Below are 13,951 nucleotides of genomic sequence, written 5' to 3' on the forward strand. Positions count from 1 at the left end.
TCACAATATTAACTATATCCTCACATGATGTATACTGCCATTTGAAACCCATCTCTGGCACTTGCACAGGTGTGCTTGTTAGAAGAACTTCTGCTGTTATATGTGAAGAACTGATCTCTGAAATGATATGCTCCACAGATTCAAGAAAATACCTGTTCATTTCATTGAGTTCAATTGGTATATTTTGATTTTTGACACCTTTGTTACATTCTGTCTTTATCAAGTTCCATGCAGCTCTACATTTGTTGTTGGATGATTCAATGAAAATAGCATTTCTCTGTTTTTTTGTTTCTATTAATGAATCTTTGTAAGTTTTCCTTGCTTTCTTATATTCAACTCTGTCTTCTTCCTTCCCAGAAAATTTATATATGGACGACAGTAGTATCATCCTATTTTTCATATATTCCAGTTCCTTTGTAAACCATTTGCTTTTGTCGTGTCGTACTTCTGTTCTTTTAATCTTCCTCACTTCTTCCGGAAAATAAAAGTTAAAAAGGTCAATAAAAATATGAAAAAAAAAAAAAAAAACATCAAATAAATCACCGCCTCTGCAATTTCTATAGTGAGATTCTAAACTGGCAATGCAATCTTTATGCTTCACTTCCCTAACGAAAAACTCAATACCTTTTTGAGAGAATACTCTTCTATAAATATAACTGTTTGAGATATTTTGATCTTGGTTGTCAGGCAGATTAAGTTTCCACAGGATTGCCACATGGTCAGATAACCCGGGTTCTACTATTTCTACTTCAAATTTAGAGTTTATATTAGTTATAATATTGTCTAAGCATGCAGCTTCTCTTGTTGAACTAAAAACTGTACAGTAGCATCCATAGGATCTCAGCACATTAAGCAAATCTCTAGAATTTTTAGTGTTCATTCTTATATCTATGTTAATATCACCACCTATTATTATATTATATCCTAACCACTGATAAGACAGAATTTGTAAGCAGTGCTCAATGCATTCAAGAAAGATTTTAAAATCACTGTCAGGTGTTCTATATATTGAAATAACTACTAATCTATATGTAGGTAACACTACTGCAGTTACCTCAAAATGTTTTTCATGACATATGTTTCCTAAATCTATGATATTAAAATCAATATCTGTTCTAAGAAACAAACAAACACCACCCTGTAATGAATTAACTCTACAATATTTGTTAGCAAGTTTGTAACTGTCCATATGCACAAGTTCAATTTCATCTCTTGACATCCAATGCTCACAAACACTTAACACATCAATGCATTTAGAAATTAAATATACCTCCATCTCTTCCGTCTTTTTCTTGAAACTTTGTACATTATATTGTAAGACATTTAAACTCTTACCAAGATGATCACTTTTCACTATTTCACCACTGAAATTTCCTCCAAGTCACTCAGAGGAAACTTCTGTTTGTAAGTCTGTTGAGTCTTCAATCCGATCAGGCTGACACACACATGGAATTATTATGGATTATCAGTTATCACATAGATGTCTGCCATATCAGCAGAGATGGAAAGATTGAGCATCCGTGAAGAAAAAAAAAACTCGATGAGTTTACCTCTATTTCAGTATAATAAAATTTGGTATCCGTTGCATGGTTTATTTGTTCTGAATTTCATGGAGTTCTGAAAGATGGTGCAGTATTATTGCATATGATTGAGACCCAATTCTGCAATAATTTCATTGACAAACACTCTTGTGTTAAGCCCGGTCCAGACGCAACAGTTTACTTGGCATTTTACTTGCACATGCAAAACGTTGTAAGTAAGAAGAACCGTGTGGACTGAGCAATTTTTAGAACTGAATGCCTCCAACTTAGTGTTCAGTCTTTGTTTAGTTCTAAAAATTGCTCAGTGTTACAGTCCACACATTCCTTACTTGCATCTTTTTGCATGTGCAAGTAAAACATCAAGTAAGCTGTTGCATCTGAACCAAGCTTTAGGGCAAATCAAGGCATCCACTTGTGCAGTGTTTTTCTCTCCAGTGCATGTTAATAGATGTCCAGAACACTGCTCGTCTTTCAAACTCTCATGTTCATCATAGAAAGCATGATATCATTCCTGCAATCTTTCCTCTGACATGTCCTGATCATACACTTCCATCAACCACTTGTGGATTACAGTGCAACACTGCCATTCATATTGGACAAGTGACATGTTTCATCTGTCGTCAGCATTTCAAACACGCATATGTCTGTTTACTATTATGTTTCACTATTATGCTCCTCACAGCACTTGATCACTTCAATATACACATTTAAGTCCAAACATCACATATGCTTGAAAGAGTGTGTCTGTACAAGCATATGATATTTTTATGTCATAAGTCTACTGGCTCAAAAAAAGAGTATTTCCTGGAATATAAGACACATTTTTTTTCTTAAAAAAATAGGTCTGAAAAATAGGGTGCCTCTTATACACTGATACTGAGTTTGTGAATGAGTCAAAGAATCATGTGAAAACTGAGACTGGTTAAATCATTGAAGAATTGTAGCATTAGTAATGCACTGACTAATGCACAAGACAATTTGTTGTATTAACTCAGATTCTGATTTAGAAGAGGTTTCAAGTGACTTTAGCTCTGGAGATAAATTTCCGGATTTTGATGAAGAAAATGAAAAGGTACACTTTCTAATTGGATTAGGTATTTGCTGACAGTATACCTACATATTATTTTATATTTGAAATACTGTAAATTCATTATAATATTCAGTGATAAAGTTCATTTCCTAAAAAAAAAAAAAAAAAAAAAAAAAAAAGTACGAAAAAGGGGTGTAGGCAAAGCTGGGGAAAATTATGAATTAAACTCATATATTAAACTAAGTCATCAATTACAATCAATAATATTTACATACTAGAGGACAGACAAAATATATCCTTGTGGGTCACAAATGGAATTTTTCCATCCATCTTCAAGTGAAAATAAGTCTTATTTTCACATTCAAGACTTACAAAATTAATTTGCATCCAATTACATTCCATTATGCATGTATTCACGCAGATGAAGTCAGCAATCTGCCAGATTCAATTTCTTTGAGATAATGGTCCCATTACAAGTAAGGAGCTAATTTTATGTTAAGGTCTTGTGCACACTTAGCCAAACAGTTGGAGCATCAATTTTCCACACTGGAGATTTGAGTCCACGATGTAATGGGACATGTTTCCTCAGGGTAATTTTGTAATCACTGCCGTATCCTATTTCTCAATAATCATCATCATCCAAAACATATATTAGACCAGGTGGTCTGTTACAGTTTCACATCAGTCCATCTTTTATCTAGGCGACCAACAGATCTTCCATAAGGAGCATACTGCAGGATTTGTTTTGGGATGCATGTTCTGTCCATCCTTCTGACATGATTTTCCAAATTTTTCCTTTGATTGTTTACAACTTTTAATATTGGTTTGGTTGTGAGTTCTTTCAGGATATCATCTTTTCTTTTGAGGTTCCATTTTGTGACTCCTGCAGAGCGTCTCACGAACTTCATCTGAGCAGCAGTTATTCTTGAGGAGTCACGTGTTTTATGGTCCAAGTTTTGCATCCATAAGATAAAACTGGTCGGGCAAGAGTTTTATAAATTTTGATTCATGTATTCCTCTGAACTAATGATAGTTTCAAAACTGAATTTATTATGCATAACGTTTTAATAAATTCGATAATTATATTTTGTATGTCAAGGTCATATGTAAATGATGATAAAAATCCAAGGTAGTTGACAATGTTCACTCTTCCTAATAATTTATTATTGAGACAAAAACATAGCCTCTCCGATTCCCTGTTCTTACAAACGAGGCCCTGATGAACCAAGCATCAGCAGTATAACTGTGACATCCAGAACATAGGAAATACTGTTCAATTCAGTCTAGAGACTTAGAGATAGCAGCCCTACCACTAGACTTGCTCCCTATATCCCTCACAATCGAAATCGCCAGACTGATGTAACCCTCACATGTTATGGGATATGAAGAAGATATGGAAACCCGAAAATATACTAAAATACGCAACATGAAATGTCCAAGATATTTCTCCATAATTCATAATCGTATTTATCACTGGTGCAGCAGTAATGAAAAACTGCTATCCAGGAGGTCATCTGGAATGTTTTCAGTGAATGTTCTAGAAAGCAGATTGACTGTAAATTCCATAGGGATTGTATTGGCATGCTTTCCTACACAGGTATGGCATACAAGGAACCAAGACAAAGGTTTATGTTTTCAGAGTCTCAGAAATTTCTTTAATAGTTATGTTATATGGAGCTACTGTTATTGAAATTTTTTATTTAATTCCCTGGTCTTCCACGTTAAGGGTAGTGTAAGAGGTTGGTACTCTCTTCACAGAAAACAAAAATACGTCCCAGCAGCTCAGTTGGTAGAGTAACTGCCAAACTTACACTCAGTCAGGATCCACTCTGTCTTCTGTAAAATTGGGCACTGGATGTTTCCGAAAGGTAAAAAAGTGGTTAAAATACAGCGCTGACTATATTACCTCATTCTAATGCAAAGGTCTTGAAATTATGGAGCTCTACTCCCATGTCTCCCATGCACCTTCATGGCATCTAAAGAGAAAACCTTTACTCTTATAGCTATCTTGTTTGCAATTTGTTATATTTTACATTACAACAACACTAGATTATTAAAAATATCTCTTGTTCTTTATACACTGTGTTAGATAGATGATCCCTCTCTTAGAGATCTCTTGTCCAAACTGACACATGTTATAAGAGCTACTGAACTAAAAACTGGACATGGCCAGTCTAGGATATGTATGAAACATTTTTCTTATTTTCAAGCAGGAAGAAAGTAATACAAGACTGGAGAGTGAAGCACTCAAGAATGAAGATGGATACTCTTTGGAAGTCATTCTCCCAACAAGTAAAAGACTTCACGTATTACTATGAAAGTCCTGAAACTGTATAAGAAACATTACTGAGATAACAACATTAGCTATTCAGAAGTGTATGAATAACCAAGAGATGTATATTGTTAAAAAAGTTAACATTCCCAGTGATAATCTAAATCTAACATGCTACGTGATGAATAGAAACCGGATTCTTAGATATTAAAAGTTAAAAATTACACCAAGTATACTTGAATGTTGAAGAGGACATGGAGATGGAGCACCTGGCTAATTGTGAAACTCTTAGGACATTTGTGGACCTTCCATCAAAATACTGGGAAGCAAGAAGGATGATGACTTCATTGTTAAATCCAGAGCATTAGATACACACACACATACACATACTTGAATGTATGTGACATAGAACAGAACAATTCTGAGGCCCTATTCACATCATTCAGAACTTTAACACAAAGACTGGAGAATGAATCTAGTGGAAGCATGCTTTCTAATTTGTAAATAATGGTTGAGAGTGTTCATTTGAATTTGCATTTGAAAAGCAAACACTACCTACAGTCCGTCCAAATGGTTATGTTGCATCCCGGTTTCCCCCACCCATTTATGTTGGTCCCTCTATAAAGGCTTGTGATTGGACCATCTTAGCTATTTCCTGAAAACATTTACTGTTCGCAATTGGACTTCTAGGGAACATTATACAACTGTTTAAAATAACTTAAAGAAATGGACCCAGTTAAGTAACTGCCATAGTGATGTCCCTGTTTTGATGACCCTGCAACATAACCACTCAGATGGACAATAGTGAAGCCACCCACAAACTTCTGTGAGAGGAAACTGTTGACCAAGAGTAGACAAAAAGCATGAACTACGTTGATGAAATAACGAACATGGAGTTGCGTCATTTGGTATAATTGAATACCTCTTTCAAACACAGCAGTATTATTTATATAAGAGCAGGAATATTGCTTTCTCGTTTATAAACATAGCTATTTGGAATATTAGCTTTTAGTGCATAAAAATCCAATACGTAGCAATAAGTATAAGAACTGTATTAACAGAATAATTTGTTGTTTGTAGTGTAACAAGGTTTTCTAGTGTTGAATTTGAAGCTCTACAAATAATGCAAATGATTATAACGAAAAGAAAACTTTTGAGACAAAAGATTTATCTGACATACACTGACTCTTCAAAACATAATAAAAAAAAACAATGGCCTACCTGTAAATATCATCTGAACCAGATGTATAACCGAGGTTGAGATCATCGCATGGTCCATCTTGAACAATGGATTCTGCACCTTTCTGTGCATCTTCAAAGACATTTGAATAATTTCGAGGGAAAAATTGTTCCGGAGCCGGGTATCGAACCCGGGACCTTTGGTTTAACGTACCAATGCTCTACCACTGAGCTACTCGGGAACTCTAACCGACACCGATCCAATTTTTCCCTCTATATCCACAGACCTCAAAGTGGGCTGACAACTGTCAAGCAACCAACTTCGAGTGCACACTAACTCCGTGTGACTTAAATGGTGGTTTTCTGTTAACGAACAGTGACGTGTATTATGCAAATCAAGATTTTCAGGTATAACTCCCTGTAAAGTTGATTTGAATAATTTCGAGGGAAAAATTGTTCCGGAGCTGGGTATCGAACCCGGGACCTTTGGTTTAACGTACATTGTTTATGATTTCTGAACAGCTTGAAGCACTTTCCATTGAGTCATTACTGGGAACTGGATTTACTGTTTTCAAGTCCTTTGTTAAAGAAAGGTTAAAAGATGCTTCAAAACTAGACGAGAACTGTGACATGTGTTGAGTTTTTTGGTCACTTTTATCACAATCAGGTTTGACAGAAATCGAAGGTGGAATCAAAGGACTATTTTCGACTGTCTTTATTGTTTCCACTTCTTTTCTCAATAAGGTAGGTGGAATCAAAGGACTATTTTCGACCATCTTTATTGTTTCCACTTCTTTTCTCAATAAGGTAGAGTCTTTAGTTGTTTGGACACCAGCCGACAACTGTGACATGTGTTGAGTTACTTGATCAACTTTATCACTTTTAGGTTTGGTAAAAAAAGTTGGAGATTCCCTTGTGTTAGTGGTTGCTGTTCTATTCTGGATGCTGGAATGTGTCATTGTCTCTTCTGGAGAAGCAGGATAATTTACTATTGGTTCTGGGGTACATGGTTCTGAAACCACTGGTTGATTTGGCTGATATTGACTTGTAGAATCTTTACATAAGGCAGTGGAAATCTCTGAAATATCTACCTCTGATTGTCCTAAATTTGCTGCCCTTTCAGTAACAGTGGTTCTAGGGTTAACTGGGGCTGGGTTGAACATCACTGGAGGATTAAGTACTGGAAATGCAAGAGCAGTATTCATAGCTGCTACAGCTTTGATATGATTAGCAGCCATCTGGGAAGAGACTAACATCGCCAATGCAGGGTTACTAAACATGATTATTTGTAATATTTGTTGCTGTAGAAGTTGTTCAGAGAAAGACATAGGCTGCTGAACAGGTACTGTCTGCGGAAAATAAGAGCCTGGGAACATCTGTACTGGGTTCACACATGGTGTTTGGGGCACTAAGTAATTTGGCTGATTGATGTTGGAATGTGGAGTTTGTAATTGGGGAAATGTCGGGTTTTGTACATCTCGAAAATCTGCAGCCTTCTGGATTGAAGCTGATGGTCCTTCGGCTGGTAAAGGCTGCTTGTTCGTAACACTAGTGTCTGAAGTGAAACCTGGTGGTGGTCTGGTAACTGTGACAGTAGGTAGTGTAAGATCTACGCCAGTCTGAAAATACAAAACATACAGATTTATAAATTTGTTATTGACAATGCTTTTTCCACTTCTTAATTAATCTCTCTGACACTTTTTACAATGTATACATCCATAGCAAGAAAAGAGTGGGTGAAAAAAGAATAATGCTGAAACTGATCAGGAAGAGGAAAAGGAATTGATTGGGTTACTGATTGAGACTGCCTACTGAAGGATGCACTGGAAGGAATAATGTACGGGAGAAGAGTTCAGGGTAGAAGAAGATATCAGGTGATAGATGACATTGAGATATATGGATCATATGAGGAAACGAAGAGGAAGGCAGAAAATAGGAAAGATTGGAAAAAGCTGGGTTTGCAATGAAAGACCTGCCCTTAGTCAGGACACTAAATGAAATGAAACCCATAGTAATTACAGTAGAATTCCTCGTATCTGGCACCCAAATAATCAGCAATTTCAAAACAATGGCACTTTTAAATAAAAAGTAGAAAACTGAAAATACGAGGGACAGTCAGTAAATAAGTTACAAAATAAAAGTGTCCTACATTTTTAATGAGGTACCTGAAGCTATCACTACTAGATGGCAATATTATCGAAGTGCACACAAGTGAAACTAAGAAACAGCCATCTAGATCACTAACTACACATGAGGAAGTGATGTCGAAAACCGCCATCTTTAAAACAGGCAAGAACCTGTGTTGGGTTCTCAGATTTCTGTTATATGATGTGCAGTATATATACTGAGTGTGATGTTATCACAAAATGTCAATGTTATGTGATGATTTTGGTTGCACGAACAGCTATTACGTGAGTAATACGTACTTTCTTGCCTGTTCATAAGTGGCAGAACAGCTAATTCAAAGGCCTCAGTCCTAAAGCTTTTGAGGTAGCCAATTAGTGAACTGGGTAGCAACATCAGTTGCAAAATGGCAGCACCTCAACAGGACTGTACCAGTATGTCTTTAAATAACCTATAAAACTGTTTTCCAATTAACTGGCAAAATCGGTTATACAGGCTGGCATTGATTCATATTTGCCAGATAGAGGGAGTCTACTATATAACGAAAATAATCTCAACAAATAACTACATTAGTCTGAGATAGCTTACAGAGATGGCAAAGATGGTTACCAATATGTTAAAATAAATAGATTCAGGCAAAATGGTGGGGCACTAAAACATACAAAAATAAATTAAACTGGAAATAACTCTTACACTTTTTAAAATTATAGTAATTACAAAGTTTCTCTAATGGTTGTGAAAGACGCAAAATAAATAAATAAATTAATTAATAAAAACATGGAAGTAGCAGAAATATGATTCATAATTGAGAGACCAGTAGCACAACTAAAACTATTGTATAAAAAACGAAATTAACATGTAAGACAAAAATCAGATACTGACAACTGAGCTATCATCATTCAGAAAAACAAGAATAATTCTGTGGTGTTTGGTCAAAACTTAACTCCAAAAATGGCCATTTTCTGCTATTCACACCTACTTAGAAGCTATAGAAAAGCATGAGCATGTGCATATAACAATTAAATAGTGCCCTAATCTATGTTATTTTCATTCGCATTTGTAAGTAAACTAGAATTCTGACTTTTAAAGGAAAGGTGAAAATAAAAGTGCTTTTATCTGAAAACAGCTTTTTAGGAGTTAACATGTTCTGATCAAACATCACAGAATTGCAAAGATCATATTTTACGAATGGTAAACATTTGACTACAGAAAATAGCCCAAGAACATTGACCAAAAGAATAAAGAATATCAGTATGCCCAGTAAGATACTGGAATGACTTATTTTATCTAAAAGTAAAATGGATCAATTTGATGTAATCACCGATACTGCTGCTGATGAGTTTCAATTAACTGATTTTCAAATATAAGTGAAGGAAGTAACATAAAACTAATCTGAATGTTATCTGTGATATACTTAAAGACATTTAGTACGAAGTGTAGAAGATCTTTCTAGAGATTAATAATCATACTTTTGAATAAGACGTTACAACAGTGACCACATCAAAACTAGGTTTATCTGTAACAAATAATATATCCATATTTGCTCTATAATAACACCTTGTAAACAATGTTGAAGGCTCTAATCTTGGAACCTGACAGGAATGCGACGCGACCCTACAGTTCGCGATAGTGACCCCTATTAGTAATGCTAGCCTGCAACCAGATGTCTAAAAATTGTGTTCTGTTCCTACCTCAAGCGGAAGCTGTTGAGCAAGTCATGTCTGCATCACATTCAGATGCAGTGTCACTTTTCTCACTACCCCTATTGCCATCACCGTCATCAGTATTACTAATGTTATCACTATCACTACCACTGTCGTAAGCCCCCTTAAATTTATAATAATTAGGCTTGTAATGTTGGGGACCAATAGGATGTGTTACGTGGTTTCAAGTTGACTATCCATTCATCAGTCAGTACTCTAGTGCATAAACAATGTACCTGCTGAATACTCCATTTGCCAGTCACTACAGTAGCATGCATAAACAGTGTACCTGCTGAATAATAATGCAAAAGGTTGAAGGTTCTCAGGCGCATATTTTGCAGTGGAATTTGGTGAGAGTTTTGAAGTGAATGACGGGAATATTATACGTAAATTATGCAATACAAATTTACGAGGTTACAAGCGATATTATACTGTATACAAGACATTGTAGCACAAGAAAATAAAGGAGAAAACTCAAACCCACGAATAATTCTATGATAGTTCTTCTGCACATAACGAAAGGTACGTAAAAATATATCTTTGTAATGCTATGTAGTGTATATTTACTTTCAGACCTGTCCAGATTTGTTTATGTGCACCTTGTTATTCGTGTAATCGATTGCAGAACCAAGTCAATGTCCTTGTACTAGCTCACGTCCTCGGTCTATGTACAATACTGCAGTCAACTTGTATAATCAGTCCCCAACATTACAAGCCTAATAATTTTATTAATCATATGTGATTGGAGTCCATGATCTTCACGGTACCCCATTGTTTTCCTACATTTTCAATGTGTCTACAGAATTCTTCTCAGTTCATGTGGACACTTACACTCCCATTTTACCAAATTTTCGAAATATCATATTGATATTCACCCAGATCTCGTCTATATAAAAAACTGATTGTCCCTTGCTCCGGAATTCATTTGCATCAGATAGTACCTCGATCTCCAGTCTACGATGGGTGAAATTATTTTCAGAACGTCTTGTAATATTGAACACATGCAATGATGATACAAAAGTCTCAGTACGTTATCTGTTGTTTTTGATTCCCCGCTACCTCACCTCGCAAGTTCCAAGATTGGAGTCTTCAATAGTAGTTGTTATTGCATATTCTTCAGGGAATTTTGTTTAATTGTAGTTGAGTTCCACATCTACATGAATAGTCCCCTAACTGCCCATTGTGCAACTCAAATGACTTTATTGTCAAACCCCTGGCATTAGAAAACAACAACGACAATAACATCTACATGAATTGTAATTTTATATTTCCACTGTAGAATTCACTGCAAATAAGGTAAATATTTTCAGAAGCAAGAACATGAAATGAATTACTCTTGGAATTTTTTTTTTTTTTTTTTTTTTTTTTTTTGCATGTAGAGTAAGAACTTTTTACAGCTCTCATAACGTAATTTTAATTCAATTCATATAGGTGTGCAACTCAACTGGAAATAAAATTGCCTCAAGAATTTGAAATATAACCACTATTGTTTATATAATGCCACAAAAGTTTATTGATCAAATAAGTTGGTACTTTCATGATACAATCTAAATTATATTCATATAACCAAACAGGTATTTAATACTGTTATTACGAAACACAAAACACAAGTGACAAGTTATTTGCAAATAAAATTACGACATTTGTAATGTTTTAAAAGAAGATGCTTTGATTTCTTAAAATGAAAACAAAAATGTGAACTGTGATACTTTCTCCAGTTCTTGTTTACAAATGGGATGTTCGAATCTGTATAACTTTCGAAGTTTATTTTGAATAACAGATACACACAAGTTCCAGGGACTGCAAGGTCTTGGTTCCAATCCTAGGTGGCAGATTTTCTCACTAACAAACTTCCAACATGGATTCAGGCTTTACTCAGCCTCCTGTCAAATTGAGTATTGGGTCTTTCTCGGGGATAAAAAGCAGTCAGAGCATGGTGTTGATGACCACACCACCTCAAGTTTAGTACCGAGGTCATGAAAACCTGGAACTCCACGTTAATGTCACCATTATGCTCTCATGGTGTCTCAAGGTTAACACCTTTACCTTATCTACTTAAGAATCGTGAAGATGTATCACATATAAATGTTACAGAAACACTGAAAGTGGGAACAAAACAATTTCTCTTTTAATAGGCATCCAATTAACACCACAGGAAATAGGACTACAGAATTCATTAGAATACAACCTTTACATCTTAACAATGGCACAGAATGTTGAAAGCATGTTATTTAATTCGTTTTGAATTTAAAAAGTTCTATGTTATGTTTCAGTTATCTTTTATTACGAATACGAACACACACTGGAATATGACCAACCTGCATAGTTTCTGCATCCAGAGAATCATACCCATTTTCTCTTGAATTAAACTGATGTAGATGACACTCTAAGTGTACTGTGTATTACTTCTAAACCAGAGAATTTACTAAAATATGAGGATGGATCATTAAGTAATGCACAATTAAAAAAAAAAAAGTTTAAAAGACTGATTCATCTCTTCATTCCACCTTTAACATTTTTCTATGTTATGTAACAATGTGCAACAAATGTTTTCACAATCGAGCAGAAATTTCTCTAATAATGACTTCCAATTTTCATAACTGTTCACTGTTGGATTTAAAAACAATTCGCAACGAAAATACACATAGGCCTAATTCTTTACATAATAATTAATTTCTCTGAAACATAGTGGTCTGGGGCTGATCATTTAATTTATTTCATCTTATGCAAGAAACAGGACTTAAAAGACAACTGTTTCAGCTGATTTCGAGTTCATCACCATTTCGTGTTTTTTTTTTTTTAATTTAAAATGAAGACCCATGCCATTCAGCTTGTGTGTAACTGCAACTCGAAATAAACTTCGAAAGCACACGCACATTTGTACATATCCAAAGAAATTAATGACACACCGAAATCCTTGCACCATATGCAATAAAAGGCCATCTAACTACAGAAGAATAATATCACAATCATTTTAATCTTAAAACACATCCCTTTTAGGAAGCATGGTCATGCTATGGAAAAACTACATCACTTTAACACAAAAAAAGTCTCAACAATTCAGTATTCAGGGCAGGCCATTAAAATGTACAATCAGCACACAATGAATTCTGTGTAGTCTAATGGAGAAAAAAATCCAACACATTTAGCTGATATGGCATTCGAAGTTTATCTTAGATTAATCTATGATTTTCTTACCCTGCATTTAAAAAAGGTGACTGCTTCTGAATATTCCTAAGTATTATCTACCTTTGGTTTACTGGAAACATGTAACAAGAAGAAATTATGAATCTGACTTCTGGGTCACAGCTTGAGTGAAATGTTTTTAAGTTTCGGCATAAACAAGAAATAGAAGCTAAACATCTTATGAGTCTGATCAAAAGGTACAGTAGAGGAGGCAAGACCTGTTCTGCAACCTTAGGTGCTGTGGCTGTATGACCAATGGGTATGGAGGAAGATAGGATTTTGGTCTGAGATGAACTTTCTCGTGTTAGTAGATTCGTATAATATTAAACATCATGAAACAAACTCTCTTTTTGATAGCTCATTCTTTCCCCTATCACACAGCTTACATGCCAGAACTTTCCTTCTGACTTGGAACAGACTTATCAGACTTCATTTACTCCTAAACTACTTTCAATATGACAGTGAAAGTTTGTGGCATGTCACCTTGAACATTTCTCTGCATAACAGAATTTTAGCACGCCTGACATCCAACCTAGTCACTGGTAGACAGTCAGCATTTATTTTATATGGTCGTATTCTTGTTTCGTACAACCATGACTGTGTGCAGTAATCAGAAAATAAGCATACATTTTGTTACAAACACGTTAATCAGAGAATCTGCAACAAATTTTGCCATTAACTCAGTGATGTACAGTACAAGTAGAGACCATTGAAAAATATTAAGAAGGCTTTTTGTTATATTGCTATGGGAAAAACACAAATTAAGTAGTATCACTGCTCCAAGGAAAGTCAGTTAAGAGTGACGAATGTCTAGCATTGCTTTACGACCATCACAGTTTGATTCATCATGAGTAGCTTATGGTCAAATATTAAAAAAAATGTGTACTACTTATAAGTTCTCTTTCACGTATGAGAT

General features: G+C 35.1%; 1 protein-coding gene across 5 annotated transcripts in view; it reads right to left on the reverse strand.

Moving 5' to 3' along the window:
- The window catches only part of LOC138703179 (uncharacterized), a 141,868-nt gene that overhangs the window by 40,256 nt on the left and 87,661 nt on the right, over positions 1 to 13,951 (reverse strand). For all 5 annotated transcript variants that reach the window (XM_069830854.1, XM_069830856.1, XM_069830853.1 and 2 more), the window contains one exon: positions 6,065 to 7,641. In XM_069830854.1, coding sequence (XP_069686955.1) covers positions 6,514 to 7,641 — 1,128 coding nt within the window. In that variant the 3' untranslated portion in view covers positions 6,065 to 6,513. The remainder of the gene's footprint in view (positions 1 to 6,064; positions 7,642 to 13,951) is intronic.

This window comes from Periplaneta americana, chromosome 7 (genome assembly GCF_040183065.1).
Source record: "Periplaneta americana isolate PAMFEO1 chromosome 7, P.americana_PAMFEO1_priV1, whole genome shotgun sequence".
In the NCBI taxonomy this organism is placed as follows: Eukaryota; Metazoa; Arthropoda; class Insecta; order Blattodea; family Blattidae; genus Periplaneta; species Periplaneta americana.